The sequence below is a fragment of the Ctenopharyngodon idella genome, chromosome 3 (genome assembly GCF_019924925.1).
Source record: "Ctenopharyngodon idella isolate HZGC_01 chromosome 3, HZGC01, whole genome shotgun sequence".
Taxonomy (NCBI): Eukaryota; Metazoa; Chordata; class Actinopteri; order Cypriniformes; family Xenocyprididae; genus Ctenopharyngodon; species Ctenopharyngodon idella.
In genome coordinates this window covers 11,765,779-11,783,755 of record NC_067222.1, presented here as the reverse complement: position 1 = coordinate 11,783,755, position 17,977 = coordinate 11,765,779, and the positions used below count along the sequence as shown (strand labels likewise).

General features: G+C 38.5%; 2 protein-coding genes across 4 annotated transcripts in view; one reads left to right on the top strand and one right to left on the bottom strand.

The window, feature by feature from the left end:
* The window catches only part of LOC127509938 (gastrula zinc finger protein XlCGF52.1-like), a 316,344-nt gene that overhangs the window by 120,787 nt on the left and 177,580 nt on the right, over positions 1–17,977 (bottom strand). The window lies entirely within an intron of this gene.
* LOC127509952 (uncharacterized) lies at positions 2,453–16,136 on the top strand. The gene is made up of 11 exons (XM_051889361.1): positions 2,453–2,712; positions 4,203–4,523; positions 4,647–4,955; positions 9,491–9,577; positions 9,667–9,777; positions 11,609–11,710; positions 13,511–13,567; positions 14,217–14,300; positions 14,525–14,553; positions 14,945–15,016; positions 15,162–16,136. Exons 1-11 carry the CDS (start codon positions 2,652–2,654, stop codon positions 15,279–15,281), a joined length of 1,353 nt encoding a protein of 450 aa, XP_051745321.1. The 5' UTR covers positions 2,453–2,651; the 3' UTR covers positions 15,282–16,136.

Genomic DNA, 17,977 nt, shown 5'->3' with positions numbered 1-17,977 from the left:
ATAAATGCTGGATTTGCTCTGCACATGACAGAAATGTCACATGTTAAGCGTACGATCACACCGGTGTGATTAACGTTCAGTGCATCACGTGATCAACTGCCAAATTCAAATGTACTTGTGCGCTTTGGCTGGCGCTAAACCAGAGACAGACGCGCAGCGCTTTTCATATATCACAAATATGCAGTGTTTTCAACCACATAATGTTTATTTTAGGTTTCAGACATTTAAATACACATAAGTACTAAAAAAAACAATACATTTAGAGTTTGTAAAATAAACACTGATGTCTATATGGAAGCGGCAATAACAGTCCTTTCCATTATAATTAGACTACACATTTGATTCAGATACACACTGGCCACGTACACACTGCAGCTAAATTCGGTTGTCAGTTCAATTTGTAGTGGTTAATCATGTTCTGTACACACACAGTTCAGTAAAATACGGGAGTGACAACCGCATTCTACAACCGTATTAACTCCCGAAAAATACAGGTAGTGACAACCGCATTTACAGAAATTCCACACAGTGTGTACGGAACCAAACTTAACAACTAGTTGTTAATGACATTTACGTGCACCGGTGTAACGTGTGTCTCTCGTGTATGCGCGGCGAATCACAGGGAAAACACCTATCCAAATGCTTTATGCTAAAAATCGCGATTCATGTCTGCTCACTTTAATAACTCCAAACCAGTTTGCTTTATGAGACGAGCCCAAAAAGCTTATAATGTGTGACCATGGCAACACAGAATGAGTGCCGCGCGCTGTGTGAAACTGGCTAACGTTATACAAGCATAAACGCCTCCGTCGACTGTGTTAGTGTATTTAGTTAAATTGCTGAAAATAACGAGTGTTTTGTCACTTTAATATTACCTACTTTGGTCACGATAACGGATACCAAACACGATAGACGCCAGAACGTCGATATGGTTTCCAAGCTGTCAATCATCGCATTTTCGAGAGTGAGTCATGTTCCGTACACACATGTAACGATAATTTAGGGGATTCACACCCGCATTTAAATGCGGTTGTCACTCCTGAAACTTACAGTGTGTACGTGCCATTGTGTAAGTAACTTTAAAGTTTACTCTGTTCTTCTCCCAGTTCACCGGCTCACTAACTTTAATCTTCTTCGGGAGAAGTGGAAAAATTCGCGTGTAAATCCAAAAGATCCGATCCTCTGTGCTGAACAAACTAAAATTGCGGTGCCCATCACGTATAGCTCAACTAACGCGATCGTTATAAAAGGTGTTTAAACAGCAAAACACATCCACTTGCACATATTTGTCAATCGGAATATCAGATCTTTCATGCTATAGTTGACAAATTTGTGAATATTTTGAATAAAAAAGGAAAAATGTAATAAAAGCAGATCATCAGTCATACAGCACTATAGGGGTTATGCACAAACATCCATATTCTGTAAAGATTGGATCGCTTCCGGTTTAGGTCTTTTGTATGTGCTTCATGAAAAAAAAAAATCCGTTTTATTCAAGATAACTTAGGAGCAAGATTAGCAAAAGATTAGCATAACTGATGTCCCCCGCATATGCAGATTGATATTTAAAAGCTTTTTTCATTTTTCTTCTTCACGCTAACGTTTAGATATTTAATAGAATAAAACACCTATAACACTAGGTAGTTTCGCTGATTACCTTAAAAGTCCATAGATATGCCGTCAGTTCATCCTGCTGTTAACACTTTCTCTGACAAGCGGATACAATGAGCCCAGTTTTCCAGTTTGGTCATGTGACGTATATGTAGCCCCGCCCCTTTTCAGCGCTGCGCTCGTTGTCTTTTGACTTCCGTCTTATATTTCCACAGCGATCTTATGTATTTATGAATGCTCATTTTAAAATCTTCCCGGTCTACTGACATTTGTTAAGCTATCTGCTTTAAACATAACACTGCTCATGATAACTTTCATTAACTCTACAACAGGTAAATCCACTTCACCAGCTAATTATTCTTCAACAGCGATGCCATAGAAATATACACGGAAGTTCAAAGACAATATTCTAAAGATGGCGGCGCGCTTGTTTCTCTGGTAGTGTGTCACGTAACGAGCAATGATGCGTCACCATGGAAACAATAAAGCGATGCGTTTTAAATAACGGTCGCCTTGAAAAACTCACGCTGGGGGCTCAGCCAGAATATTTTAAACTTACATGTGAAAGGGTTACAATAGTAACGTGTAAAGGCAGACTAATAGATTAATGGGAAAATATTTGTAGCAAAATATATTTGAAATTCTATTCCAATTTGTAAAAGTGTTGACATGTAAATAAGCAACTAAAATAAAACAAACCAGGAGAAAAAGGGAGCAGAACTGAGAACACCGACACAGGCCCAGTTCCAGAATCAAATCACTGAGCGTTCTTCTGAAATTACTGAGGTAACAGTGTGAAGGTCAGACAGAAAACACAAACACTGATATATCAACATTAATTCGTCAAGAGAATATGATGCCGATTCGACACTTGTCCATCGTGAACTGTGATATAGTGTCAGTGAAATGCAGCTGTATCACAGTGTCAGGCTAAACACTCGTCAGATAGGAAGAGGTTAACAACCACAGGAGGGGCTAATAGTGTTTAAAGATAGAGCTGTAACTATATTTAATGAAGAGAAAGACTCCAGAAACAGAAAATGGCTGATAAGTGTGATTTGTGTCTGCTGGGACTGATCGTTCTCTGCTCACTTCTCACAGGTAAAGGAATATGTTTATGATCTATAATACATCATAAATGATCTGTATGAACATATATTCAAAAACTGATCAGTTCTTTATATTATTCTGACATAGTGTTTAGTAAAGAGTTTAAGCATAGGCTACTCAGTGTTATCTTGTTGAAATTCATGTCATGGTGTTGATTCCTGAATGCATTGACATAAATGTCATTCAAAAATCTTTAATTTGATCTGATTTTTTCTGCAGTTTCTACCAAAGTAAAAATTATATTAATTAGAAATTTCCATTACTTTTTTTTTTTTTTTTTTTTTTTAGTTTTTATTCATTTTAATGACTTTTCAAGCTCTAGAAATCACACTTTTAATATTCTCTCATATATCCAGGTTTTCTAAGCTTGTGGGAACCCTCGGTCTTAAATAAAATGACAGTTGTTTAGAGAACGAATTAAAATAAGAAATACGATGTCAGATTACATCTTGATTTTGAGCTGTTTTGCCTTATTTTAAAACACATTTGTCTTGTTTTACACCATTTTAAGTCATCCTGAGGCAGAACCACTGCAGTTCATCCCACAATGGAGTTGGAGGTTACAGCACACTGCTCATATATTTGTTTTACCATTATTTTATTTGAGATATACTGTATATTTACCTGCCACTGCTTTCTCAGAGTGGCTTGGATTAGATCTTCTGTATTTCTAGATTGTAATGGCATGCAGGAAACTGCTAAAAGAAAGAAGTGAAACTAACAGTGTGCAAACGTATAGCCTATAAACTGTGTTCAGACCAAATGTGGGTTGACAGTATGGTTTACAATATGCACTTCTCACATTAAAGAACATGTTTTTACACCCGCTGTTGTGTCAAAGTGTGTTCCACCATAGATTAGTGGTTATGGTTAGACAGTGAAACATTCAAACACCAACAGCAGTCAGCGCTCGGCTCTCTAGAGGAAAGGTTTAACCTGATGTGGTGGTTACAGAATGACTTGGTAAAAACTGCCTGGGTTATTTTTAAACACTTCACCATAAGTTGCTCTTGATGGACAGTTCCTATTACAGTAAAAGTGCACTTTAAATTACATTTAAGCATCAATGAATAAGAATTTGAGTGGATATTAGTAAGAGAGCTGTGAAGCAACACTTCTCCATTATGCACAGTGTCACTATATATCAACTACAGCAGGATTTAAACACTCAGTCGGTCAGATCAGAAGAAGTTCACAAACACAGGAGGGCTAAAGATAGAGCTGTAACTATATAAAGAAGAGAAAGAAAGAAAGACTGACAGAAACAGAAAATGCCTTGTAAGTGTTATTTGTGTCTGCTGGGACTGATCATTCTCTCTTCACTTCTCACAGGTAAAGAAAAATAGTTTATTCTGGAGAGAGTGTTGTTTGCATTGAGTGAGAAAAAAGGCTTTGAATCTTCTGCTTTTTACACTGGTATGATTTATGTCTTCATTTATTTATATATAGCATAATGATCACTCAAATGTACTGTGTTTCAGGTACCAGTGGAGTGAATGAGACTCATGTGTTTATTAGTTCTGGTGAAAATGTCCGTCTGCCCTGTAATGATGCTCTTTCTGACTGCAACTCAACTACATGGATCTATGGCACATCCAGGCATTCAGAAGCAGCTGAACTTATTTTTTTAGGGACAAAGAATAAAGACACAGGGAGACATGAGAGACTGAGTCTGGGGTCTGACTGCTCTCTGAACATCAAGAACGTCACTAAAGAAGACTATGGATTTTACACCTGCAGACAATATGTGAATAAACAAAAACAAGGAACTGATGCATGTGTTTATCTGCATGTTCTTTATGGTCAGTGTTTCTGTGAATTATATGATTATATGATCAATTTTAAAAGGACACCATTCTCCCTTTAACCTCACATGTTTGCTGAAAAGACTGAAGTCAGTCATGTGATTTGTGTCTTGTGTTCAGTTTCAGTCTCTCCATCATCATCCTCACAGACTGAGATCAGTCCAGGTCGCTCTGTGACTCTCTTCTGTCAGTTGTATTCTAGATTATCCTGTGATTATTTGGTCCGTTCTGAGGGACTTCAGCTGTTGTGGGTGAATCAGTCTGGTGTTGATCTGAAGACAGACTCCATATATCAGATATCATCAGATCGCTGTATCATCACTCTGACTACAACACTCCTGAATGAAGATGACAACAGAGAGTGGAGATGTCAGCTTACTCTCAGAAATCAACTCAACACCTCAGCCAGATACACTGGCAAGTATTCAGGTGAGAAAACAATCTCATGAATCAGTTTTAGACCCTCATACCCTTATGTAAAGAAAATATATTTCCCAATATATGAATGATCAATATGTTACATGATTTAACAGTATATTTGAAAATATTCAGAAAAATATATTGTGTAAATATATTACAATATATTTACATATATTGAGAAAAATATGTGATAATATATTTACTAATATATCATAATGTATGTAATTTTATATTCAGTAATATACTTCATAATATATAGATTTATATGTGATCAGATATGGTACTGCATGCGTAATATATTGCAGATATATTTGCTCATGCAGTATAAACATACAGTGGGTACGGAAAGTATTCAGACCCCCTTAAATTTTTCACTCTTTGTTATATTGCAGCCATTTGCTAAAATCATTTAAGTTCATTTTTTTCCTCATTAATGTACACACAGCACCCCATATTGACAGAAAAACACAGAATTGTTGACATTTTTGCAGATTTATTAAAAAAGAAAAACTGAAATATCACATGGTCCTAAGTATTCAGACCCTTTGCTCAGTATTTAGTAGAAGCACCCTTTTGATCTAATACAGCCATGAGTCTTTTTGGGAAAGATGCAACAAGTTTTTCACACCTGGATTTGGGGATCCTCTGCCATTCCTCCTTGCAGATCCTCTCCAGTTCTGTCAGGTTGGATGGTAAACGTTGGTGGACAGCCATTTTTAGGTCTCTCCAGAGATGCTCAATTGGGTTTAAGTCAGGGCTCTGGCTGGGCCATTCAAGAACAGTCACGGAGTTGTTGTGAAGCCACTCCTTCGTTATTTTAGCTGTGTGCTAAAAGTGCTTGTCTTGTTGGAAGGTAAACCTTCGTCCCAGTCTGAGGTCCTGAGCACTCTGGAGAAGGTTTTCGTCCAGGATATCCCTGTACTTGGCCGCATTCATCTTTCCCTCGATTGCAACCAGTCGTCCTGTCCCTGCAGCTGAAAAACACCCCCACAGCATGATGCTGCCACCACCATGCTTCACTGTTGGGACTGTATTGGACAGGTGATGAGCAGTGCCTGGTTTTCTCCACACATACCGCTTAGAATTAAGGCCAAAAAGTTCTATCTTGGTCTCATCAGACCAGAGAATCTTATTTCTCACCATCTTGGAGTCCTTCAGGTGTTTTTTCATGTGTCTTGCACTGAGGAGAGGCTTCCGTCAGGCCACTCTGCCATAAAGCCCCAAGTGGTGGAGGGCTGCAGTGATGGTTGACTTTCTACAACTTTCTCCCATCTCCCGACTGCATCTCTGGAGCTCAGCCACAGTGATCTTTGGGTTCTTCTTTACCTCTCTCACCAAGGCTCTTCTCCCCCGATAGCTCAGTTTGGCCGGACGGCCAGCTCTAGGAAGGGTTCTGGTCGTCCCAAACGTCTTCCATTTAAGGATTATGGAGGTCACTGTGCTCTTAGGAACCTTAAGTGCAGCAGAAATTTTTTTGTAACCTTGGCCAGATCTGTGCCTTGCCACAATTCTGTCTCTGAGCTCTTCAGGCAGTTCCTTTGACCTCATGATTCTCATTTGCTCTGACATGCACTGTGAGCTGTAAGGTCTTATATAGACAGGTGTGTGGCTTTCCTAATCAAGTCCAATCAGTATAATCAAACACAGCTGGACTCAAATGAAGGTGTAGAACCATCTCAAGGATGATCAGAAGAAATGGACAGCACCTGAGTTAAATATATGAGTGTCACAGCAAAGGGTCTGAATACTTAGGACCATGTGATATTTCAGTTTTTCTTTTTTAATAAATCTGCAAAAATGTCAACAATTCTGTGTTTTTCTGTCAATATGGGGTGCTGTGTGTACATTAATGAGGAAAAAAAATGAACTTAAATGATTTTAGCAAATGGCTACAATATAACAAAGAGTGAAAAATTTAAGGGGGTCTGAATACTTTCTGTACCCACTGTATATGGTAAAATATACTGTATTATGTAACACATTTCTTATATTTTATAATTATTTTCATTTTAAATGTTTCATATTTTCAAGTTAGTTACTATCACTGTGCTATAGTGTGCACAGCCTTTACTCTTTAAGTAAAGTTATTATAGTCTTAATGGTGTTCAGCCAATCTTAAACCTAACCACAGGCTCAACTCTTCAGCACAATGCTAACCCCAAAAACTCACACATACCAGAAAACCTTTTAACCCTCTACCGCATGGTGTTGCCATATGGCAACATACTCTTTGCGTTCATTTCCTTGCCACTGTCTCTTGAAGGGAACATTCTCATTTTTTTTTTGTTGGTAAGAGAAGACCTTAGTTTAGCCAATGATGTGCTTTGGTTAAGTCACATGACATGCAATTTTTTTCCTGTGGCGCGATTTCTGACAGACTGTCGTCTCTTGTCGGTAGTTGCTGAAAGCAAACTAAAACGTCAGTAACAAACAAGGACCCGCCCGTGTCACATTCACAAAAAAATTGGTAACATCATCTCAGCTAAGTTGACATATTCACCACTCAAAAAAGTTTTTATGAAAGTAGTTTTTGGTAAATCGATAAAATGTCTGTGGAATGAAATGACATTATTGTAATAGGTTAGCTAGCTAGCAAAGGTCAGCTGCAGTCTGTTAAGCTGTAACACTAACAACATTAAAGGGTTAGTTCACCCAAAAATGAAAATAATGTCATTTATTACTCACGCTCATGCCGTTCCAGACCCGTAAGACCTTCGTTAATCTTCGTAACGCAAATTGAGATATTTTTGTTTAAATCCGATGGCTCTGTGAGGCCTACATAGAGAGAAATGACATTTCCTCTTTCAAGATCCATTAATGTACTAAAAACATATTTAAATCAGTTCATGTGAGTACAGTGGTTCAATATTAATATTATAAAGCAACGAGAATATTTTTGGTGCGCCAAAAAAAACAAAATAACGACTTATTTAGTGATGGCCAATTTCAAAACACTGCTTCAGGAAGCTTCGGAGCGTTATGAATCAGCGTGTCGAATCCGCAGTTCGGAGCACCAAAGTCAAGTGATTTCAGCAGTTTGACGGTTTGACGTGCGATCCGAATCGTGATTCGACACGCTGATTCAGAATTTTCATTTTTGGGTGAACTAACCCTTTAATGTTAGTGATATAGTGTTGATTAGTTGTATGTTAAGGACTGCCGTGGCATTTGTATTATGGATTAAATCAACATTGGAGACCTGCCTGCCCACTGCCACCACTGGCCCAGACCAACCACTGGCCTACCATGGTGTCTCAAAAAGGCAGGTGCAAGTGGCTGTAAGTGTATTGTTAGGGTGAAGTGCACCAAATGTGATGTGTACCATTGCCTCACCTCTGACAAAAACTGCTTTGTGAAGTTTCGTACAGAAAAAAGGTGAGGTTTCAAGGATTATGGGGGGTTGATGGCGTAATAATCAAGGAAATTTGCTGCTGTACCATGGCTGCAGCAGGCGCAATGATATTACGCAGCGCCTGTGAGCCCCTGCTTGCACAGGGAGCGTGCCTTGCAACCATGGAGACATTTGTGAGAGACGCTGCGTAATATCATTGCGCCTGCTGCAGCCATGGTACGGCAGCAAAGTTCCTTGATCATTACGCCGGAATGACAGTAAAGTTCCTAGTCATATCGGCCTAGAAAATCACAACTTTTAATTTTCTGTCGGTCTTAGTACACGATGTAACTACAGAAGAGCCAAGTTTTAAATAGGAAAAATATTGAAACTCTTTGGTCATTTTTTAAAGAGATGCTAACGGTCTAATCAGATTCAATGAACTATGCTAAGCTATGCTAAAAGTGGTACCGCCAGACCCGGAGATCGGCTGAATGGATTCGAAAATGGTAAAACTCAACTGTTTAACAAAAACGAGCCTATTTTCAAAAAAAGTGGAGTGTTCCTTTAACATTTACTCTCCTTTAACAGTCAGAAGCAAAGCATGCTGGGAACTAGAAGTCTGTTGTTACCACTGATTGTAACTCATTCCATGAATGTGTGTATATATGTGTGTGTACAATACATTCACATTTATATAGGAACATGCATGTGCAATATATGTATACAATAAAGGATAAAACTTTATGAATGTAATGCTATTTTTGTCTTCATTTATAAATATTTTATATGTATCAATATATAGTCATACATGGTCAATGCATATATTGCAGTATATTGAAAAATATAAGCACAAGTTTCCCATATATGGAAATGTATTATGTAATATATCACATTATATTTTGCAGTATATTCCCATATATTTTTGTTCCGTAAGGGTAATGTCAGTAACACTAATGGCAATTGGCATCACTGAAGCAGAACAATCCGAGGGAACAAAATCTTCTTTGACTCTGACAGAAGAGTAGCTCAAAGCATCGCTTCAAATGAATGAACTGCAGTGAAGTTTTAACAGTCCAACAAGTGCTGCTGGAAATGATGAAGGAACTGAAACTTGACAGCAAATATTTTAACTTTTTATGCAATGTGATGATCAAAGTTAAAATATGATTGTACAGTATGATCCATCTGAACTAACATTCATCCTTTACAGTTCAAAATGATTCAATAACAGCAGTGATTCCAGTCCACAACACAAACTCTCAGGATTCTTCAACTATAAACACACACGTATCTAAAGGTACATCATCGCTGTCTTTTTCACATCAGTGCTTTGCAGTGCATAAAATAGAGTTATCTTGTGTGTTAACCAGTTGTCATATTTGACAGTGAATGAATCATCTGAACTAACATCTACAGCTCAGGATGATTCAGTGACAGCAGTGAATCGAGTTCACATCACAGTCTTAACAATAAACACACCAGAAACTTCTACGCAAGGTACAGTTAAAATAATGAACTTTCACTGTTATGAGTTTTACTGAATCCTCTCGTCCATGTTACTTAAATGCATGAAATCACTTGAACTTTATTTGAAAGAGATGTTTCAGTTAAATAAAGTGTCTTGTTATTCTTACTTAAGTAACACTGGTGAGTAAAACTGATAAACACAATGCAGGATGTCCCTTTATGCACACCATAGTTCAGGGGTACCCTATCCTGTTCCTTGAGATCTACCTTCCTGCAGAGTTCAGATCCATCCCTGATCAAACACATCTGTCTATAATTAGTAAGTGCTCTTGAAGATCTTAATGAGCTGCTTCAGGTGTGTTTGATCCTGAACTTTGCAGGAAGGTAGATCTCCAGGAACAGGATTGGACACCCCTGCCATAGTTTATATGAGCAACTGAAGACAACATGGACAAGATGGAAATGCTGGTGATAATGAGTCCACATGGAAGGTGAAGCTTTTTCACAGTCTATATTGATTGAACTTTTCAATTTACTTAACTTCGGTTGTTTGATTACTATGGTGTTCCCTTTCGATACGGTTCACTCGCATTGCGTCAGTTTTTTTCTCTGAATACTGAACCTGATTGGTTCACATCTGTGCACCTGCTCTGACAAATAGCATTTTAGCCCACCAAAATGGGTGGGCCGACTGCCTATTTAAGTCATGCTAAAAGCTATTTTCGTCTGACTTTTTCACCTTCAAGCACAAAGATTGACCCTCCTACATGGGTCAAATAGGCTCAAATAGACTATTCTCATTAGTGAAATATTTAAAATCAAAATAGTCTATTAAAGCCATGACCCATGTAGGAGGTCAATTCTAGGAATTATAGCGATTAAAGGATTAGTCCACTTTCAAATAAAAATTTCCTGATAATTTACTCACCCCCATGTCATCCAAGATGTTCATGTCTTTCTTTCATCAGTCGAAAAGAAATGAAGTTTTTTGATGAAAACATTCCAGGATTATTCTTCTTATAGTGGACTTCAATGGCCTCAGAATGGTTGAAGGTCAAAATTACAGTTTCAGTGCAGCTTCAAAGGACTTTAAACGATACCAGACGAGGAATAAGGGTCTTATCTAGCGAAACGATCGGCCATTTTCGAAAAAAATGTAAATGTATATGCTTTTTATAAACAAATGATCGCCTTGCACATGCTTCCGCCAAAACCAAAAGCTTACGCTGTATGTCCTACGCCTTCCCTATTCAACTTATGAAACGAACGCAGCACCAGTTCCATTTTTTCCGAAAGTAGAATAGGGAACGCGTAGGACATACAGCGTAAGCTTTTTGAAGAATACGAAAGTGCGGTTTTGGCGGAAGCACGTGCAAGGCGATAATTTGTGTTTATAAAGCACATACAGTTGTATTTTTTGTAAAATGACCGATCGTTTCGCTAGATAAGACCCTTATTCCTCATCTGGTATTGTTTAAAGCCCTTTGAAGCAGCACCAAAACTGTAATTTTGACCTTCAACTGTTTGGAGGTCATTGAAGTCCACTATAAGGATGTTTTCCTCAAAAACCTTAATTTCTTTTCGACTGAAGAAAGAAGGACATAAACATCTTGGATGACATGGGGGTGAGTAAATTATCAGGAAAATTTTATTTGAAAGTGAACTAATCCTTTAATAATGCCATTCAGGACAAACTGAAGGTTTATGGGCAGCAGCTCACTGTGTTTAACTCTCATATAAACAAGGCATACATTATATAGTAACACCTCTCTTCTCAACTACTGCCACTGTAAACTGTGATGATGAAACATAAACTGTATGTCATGATCGAGTATGAAAATATGATGTTAATGTCCTACAGATGAAGCATCTGAACATTCATCTTCTGCAGTGGATTCAACCACACTGATTCTAGTCAGCAGCTCCAACTCTGAGAAGAAATCAAGCCAAACGACAGCAGCAGGTTCATGATCACTGTCACACATCATCAGTCTCACTTCAGTGGTTTGCACTGGCTCTTAAAAATTTCCGGAACGTATCCGCGAACGGACCCGTATCGGCGTCCACTTGTGCGCAGTGACGGATCTGCACCGAAGGCGGATCGCGGACCCGCCGTGGCTCCGCGCTGCATCCGCTCCGCATCCGCGATTAAGTCAAGTCAAGTCACCTTTATTTATATAGTGCTTTTTACAATGTAGATTGTGTCAAAGCAGCTTTACATTGATAACTGGTACATTGTTTGGCTGCACAGCAGCTCTTAAAAGAATAGTGTCAATGCAGGCAGATCAAAGCACTGTTGAATATCAAATGTCAAGTCAAATGTCAAGTGTCCTTAACTAAGCAAGCCAAAGGCGACAGCGGCAAGGAACCCAAACTCCATCAGGTGACATCAGGTGGCAGACAAGTGGCAAATAGGTGTTTAAATGGAGAAAAAAACCTTGGGAGAAACCAGGCTTAGTCGGGGGGCCAGTTCTCCTCTGGCCAACAGTGCTTTGTTACGATTCAGGTTGCTATCATAAGTCTGACAGGATCGCAACATTCAAAGTATTTATTCCAGTTCCATCCAATTGAGGATCGTATTCATTAAAAACCTTAAAAACCTTACCTCCGTGGCGGGTCCGTTTGGGACCCGCAAATTGATACAACCATTACAGTAAAGGCGCGTCCGCGGATCCGACATGGGTCCGCTCAGGATCCGCTGATTGACAGTAGAATTTACGGAGCTGATCCTCTGGGCGGTGCCAAAACGAATGTGACATTCACGCGGGTTTGGCGACTTGAATGCGGATCCGCCTAGGAGTCTCCTGCTGTGTGGGTCTGTTCTCAGATGTGTGTATACATAACTCTTAAAATAATCATAACATACATCTAGTGTAACTCATGATACAGTGAACAGATGTGCAGTGAACAAAATTCAAAATGTCTTAGGGTGACACTGTTAGGAGCTGCTTTTGTCTCTTTCGTCTTTTATAGTATGTGAATAATAGAACTGAGTTTTTGATCTTAAAATGATTCAAATCGTACTGAGCATTTATTAAACACACAAGACATCCCATGTTAGGCTACCTTCAGACTGTCAGTCCAAATTCGATTTTTCTACACATCCGATTGAAATCCGATTGCATTCTGGAAATTTCAGACGGCTCTGATTGGATTTCGCGTGGTTTATGTGACTTTCTGAAAATGTCAGACATTGTTACAGGAAACATGCTGAAAGTCCCAACAGAAACAAGGTTGTGTTGTTACAAGTGCCAGCTGAGCAGAAAATGACAATATAACGGAAACATGTTTTGAAACCGGCGGAGAAGACAGTATGGAATAAATCCGCTCATACCAGCCCGTTTCTGCCGCTGCCTCATAAAATGCAAATAGTTCAGCGTAACATAATATCATGTTGTAAATTAGACAACATCTGTATTGCAAAACCGCTCCATTTTGTGGTTGTGGTTGTAGTTTTTGGCGTATACCTACCAATGCATCATCATTGCCATAGAAACCAATGCAGATATTCTGGAAAATGAAAGCGCGGCATGGACACGCAAATCGGATCTGAACAGTTGCGATACAGAGTGTGGACGTCAATTTGGACTGACAGTCTGAACGTAGCCTTAGTGTGAACAGCTTTCAGCACAATAACTGAGGATTGCATTGAAATGGAGCTGCTCTGGACTACATCAGTAGTTTGTTAAAAAAAAATGTCTTCATTGTGTTCATGCATTAAAATATCATTTTTGCATTTCCTTTTTGTTTTTAATTGTTGTAGCATCGACTACAGCACCAGCACTGATTCCAGATGTCACTCAAAACCCTCGGAAACAAGGTGTGTATGTCCATCTTTCTCATTGCAAAATGTCATGCTCATCCAGACAATCTTAAACAATCATGTCTATGTCATGGTCATTTCGTGAACATATGAGTACAGTCTGTTAGTGTTTCAACTCATATAAACAACTCTCTAGAAAACTTGATACTGATTGGTCAATTGTGGGATTCAGCCATCAGATATTTCCTAATATTCACCGTTGTCCATGGCAACACTGACTGTATATCTGCCCAGTATGATTAGGTGCGGTGTGGGGGCGGGGTTTAGCAATAGGGACCAATCAGGTTGCAGTTGTGATTTGTTGTGGAAATGACCTCGTCGGAGTATTATTATTACTGTTGTTTTGTACATTGTAATTTGACTATTTTTAGTGGAAGCTTTAAGAAAATAAACACTTTATAGTTGCTGAACTATGAAGTGACAGCAGTATCTCAGAGGACCATCACAGCTGTAATAAACATACTGAACTTTCTATAAAATCCTCATCACAAGTAGCTCACAAGTGTCAATTTTCTTTATGATAAATAATGATAATTATGCTATTAAAGGTGCCATTTATCATTTTATTTGTAGTAGCTGTTTTTATATATTTATTTTCAGTAATATACTGAATGTGTCTCTCTATTGTCTCTCTATTGTCTCTCAGTGATTGTGATTGCGATTGTCGCCGCTTCATTCATTGTTCTCCTTCTTGCTCTTATTCTCTTGATGTTTCGTGAAAAAAGAGCAGGTGAGTTTTTACAGTTTCTCATATTATGTAACAACAGACAAAAAGTCCAAAACATCTAAGTATTTACAGATAAAATAAATGTGTAATTTAGACAGAATTCCTCTTAGACAGTTTTTAATGTTTCTATTCAACCACATTATAATTCTTCTAGACACCGATTGTCATCTGCATTAGAGACTGTTTGTCCGTTTGATCATAAATGTTCTCATGACATTATGTTTCAGATAACAGAAGAGGGACTGATGACTCTGTGGTGAGTATCGCAGGTTGATCCATGAGATATTAGTGTTTATAAGCTCTGCTCCACAGTGGATTTGTACTTTTTTTCTGCTCTAAAGTCACAGAGAAGAATAAATAAGATGGAACCAATTAAGCAGTCATTTCCATTCATCATACTGCCAGCGAACAATATGATCATATTCAATAATTTGTTTTCTTTTGTGTTTATATTTCAGTTGCTGTTGTAATTTTCTGTCATAACCTCATGTGTTTATAATAGATTTTTACAAAACTTGTAGATGAAGTTGTCACATGACGCTCGTTTTACACACATTTTACCTGAAACATTTACAGCACCTGTATAAAATTGTAGCGATTGAACGACCTTTAATATCTTGGTTTGTCATATTTCCATTGATGTTTAGAAGCAGACAGATGATCATGTGACTTATGCTGAAGTCACTGCGTACAGTAAAAACCAAGACAAAAAGAACAAGGTGAGAAACACTTCCTTGAAGTTCTCCAGCTTCTCTCAACATGATAGTTTGTGTTTTCTTCTTATATGCAGTTCTTCATGAATTGAGCTCAAACATCACGCTGTAATAATTGTGTGTTGAAACAATAACTGTGATGTTCATTCAGGTTCGCTGTGATGATAAAGTGACTTATTCTTCCATCAGAGGAGCAAAAGCTGGATCTCAGGAAAACTGCAGTGAACTTTATGCCTCTGTGAACAAGAACCATCACAAATCAGTCAAATAATTATACAAAAACCACATGAGCAGAAGAATATGAACTTTGTATAGTTCACTTCTAATGGTTTTATTCATTGTGTATACTTTCAATGTCTTTTACATGTTAAGAAACAAACCCAAGTGGAGCTCTGATTTATTTGTAGTTATTATTGGTTATTTTGGTCAGTTTGATGTTTTATAGTTTCTGTCTGCTTGTTGATCAGTCAATTCTAATGCCTTTATTATTAATTCAGGGTCTGCAGGATAGAAAATAAAGCACAGTTTTACTGACATAGATGATTCTCATTAAATCATGTATTTTCTCGAGCAGCTAATGAACTGTCAGCTTGCATTAAGAACAGGCAAAGCATGATGATGTAAGCGTTTATCACAGTATGACAGGAATGATAATTTGGTGTTTGAACCGTTTGAGCAGCTGTTTTCAGCAATGCTTGTAGTATTATATTTGTCAATAAGAAAATAGCCTGTCAAACGTGTATTTATAGTGAAATATATTTTTCATCATGTTGTGTTCACTTAACAATGTCGTATGGTAAATGCCCACTAGAGGGAGTTGTATGATGTGGGAACTGGTATGCATGTAAGAAAAGAAGAGAGGTTGTTTTTTATGGAGTTAATATTGTGCCATAATTAAACAAACAAATACAGCATTTTGCAAACAAACACGATCTGCTTTGCAAAGGAAAACTCACAAACAAACAGAAAGTGATGTGCAAATACAAAGGTCAGTTTGAGTAAAAAAGATGAGTAACAAATATATGTATTGTGTTTTACAAATATAAATAAATGAGCCTACATCATATTTCACAAATAAATACAAACCATTCTACAAATGGCATGTAACCTTTGAACAAATACCAAATCTAGTGCATACAAACGCACACCTGTCTGTTATGATTTTAAGACACTTGCCTTTTTATGAGATCTCTCGGCTTGATTTTCTCACAAATGTGTGCAGGCAGATTTTCTCACAAATGCAGTTGAGCAAATTCCTCTTCCAAAACAGCAGATGGCGCTTTTCTATTGGTCAATTTATGCTAGCGTCCAGGAAGAAGCCCTGAAACATGCGTTTATAATAATAAACTTTGTTTTATAGCACCTTTAAAAGCTGCATCTCAAAGCGCTTTACAAGAACATACAAATAAAATACAATGGAATAGGGGAAATAAAAGATAGAAACATACATCAAAACACATTTCAAGACATATATAGGTATCCCTTGTGTATTGTTCAAATTTACTACCCTTTCGTTATGTTCGGGATGAAAACATCCACTAAATTAAACTGCTGTAAAAATGTATCAGATAAATATTTTTTTCATTTTTTTTTGCTTGAATCTGTTAATCAACTTCAGTCCTGATCAAAACTACTAAATGTTTAAAAAAAATCCAGGATTTTTACTCTTTTATTGCCAAGTTTATAAATGATGTCACTGATTTGGGGAAAAAAAACACACAAAATGACTTACGTTCAATATAAAAAGTGATTGTGGACTGAATTTTCTTTTTTTTTACCTTTTATCACAGTCTTAGACGTGGTTTTGATGCATTGTTAGTTTTTGTGCAGCATCAGATTTAAATTTTTTCTCCCTCATTTACTGTTCGTGGCTGTTTTTGCCCCATTGACTTCCATTATAACGAAATTTTTTGATTGCAAAGCCATGACACCATATAATCATGCATTCTTGAGTAAGTGTATAAGTGTAAGGGTAAGTGTATTTATGCACCTGCTGTCTTTTGATGGTGAGAAGTTCAGACTAAACAAAAACAAGGTAAGTGGATTTAAACACTTGCATGCCATCCTGCTGGTCATTTGATGGTGAGAAGAGCAGCAAGCAACATGAGAAAGGGCTTGACTTGTACCGAAGTTTTAGAAATGATTGTGCAGCCTGACCCCTCCAGCGAGCTGCAGGATGTATTGTCTTCTCCCTCTGACACCACAGACTCAGGAGAGTCAGATCCTGATTTTGTTGTGGCACCCTCATCATCTTCTCCAGCTTCCACTGAAGGTGAGGAGGATTCAGAGGATCCTGGATCTGGGTGGATTGGGAGAAACGGCAAAGTGTGGTTTTCCACCAACCTGTAGACAACTCCCTTTCTTCAGCCTGCCAGAGGCGTGACTCCAGGGCTGACATTAAGGCTGGAACACACCAAGCTGACGCCGATGAACTAGTGGTGACGAAAGCAGACTGCGGGGTTGGCTCACATCGACAGGGTCACATCGACAGGGTCGACTTGATAATTACAGACAGGTGTGTTGAGCAGGGCTGGAGCTGAACTCTGCAGGAAGTGTCACAAGTGAGGCTCCCGCACTTCCTCCCCCGCACCACCGCTGGATTGGGCCATGGCAGTGTGGCGAGAGGACGGCTCCGTGTTTCCAACATTCTCCGCATTTCTTTGAAAGTTCAAAGAGGTTTTCGAACATCCCGCGGGAGGTAAAAGCGCTGGAGATCAACTGCTGTCGCTGTGCCAGGGCAAAACCACCGCTGCTGAGTATGCTCTCACGTTCCGAACCCTAGCAGCTAAAACAAACTGGGTCGATGATACGTTGAAGTTGCTGTTTCGCAAAGGTCTGTCTCTAGAACTTCAAGCCAAACTAGCCTGCCGCGATGAGGGAAGAACACTTAGCGAATTCATAGAACTGGCCATCCAAATTGACAACTTGCTTCGCTCTCGACGTCCGATCCGATTGCCCACTTCCCAA

What these genes read in the sequence shown, in the direction of transcription:
- LOC127509952 (XM_051889361.1), top strand. Translation starts at nt 2,652, where the DNA reads ATGGCTGATAAGTGTGATTTGTGTCTGCTGGGACTGATCGTTCTCTGC. An exon ending in GTTTCGTGAAAAAAGAGCAG is followed by an intron (nt 14,301 to 14,524) that starts GTGAGTTTTTAC and finishes ATTATGTTTCAG; the next exon opens with ATAACAGAAGAGGGACTGAT. An exon ending in ACCAAGACAAAAAGAACAAG is followed by an intron (nt 15,017 to 15,161) that starts GTGAGAAACACT and finishes ATGTTCATTCAG; the next exon opens with GTTCGCTGTGATGATAAAGT.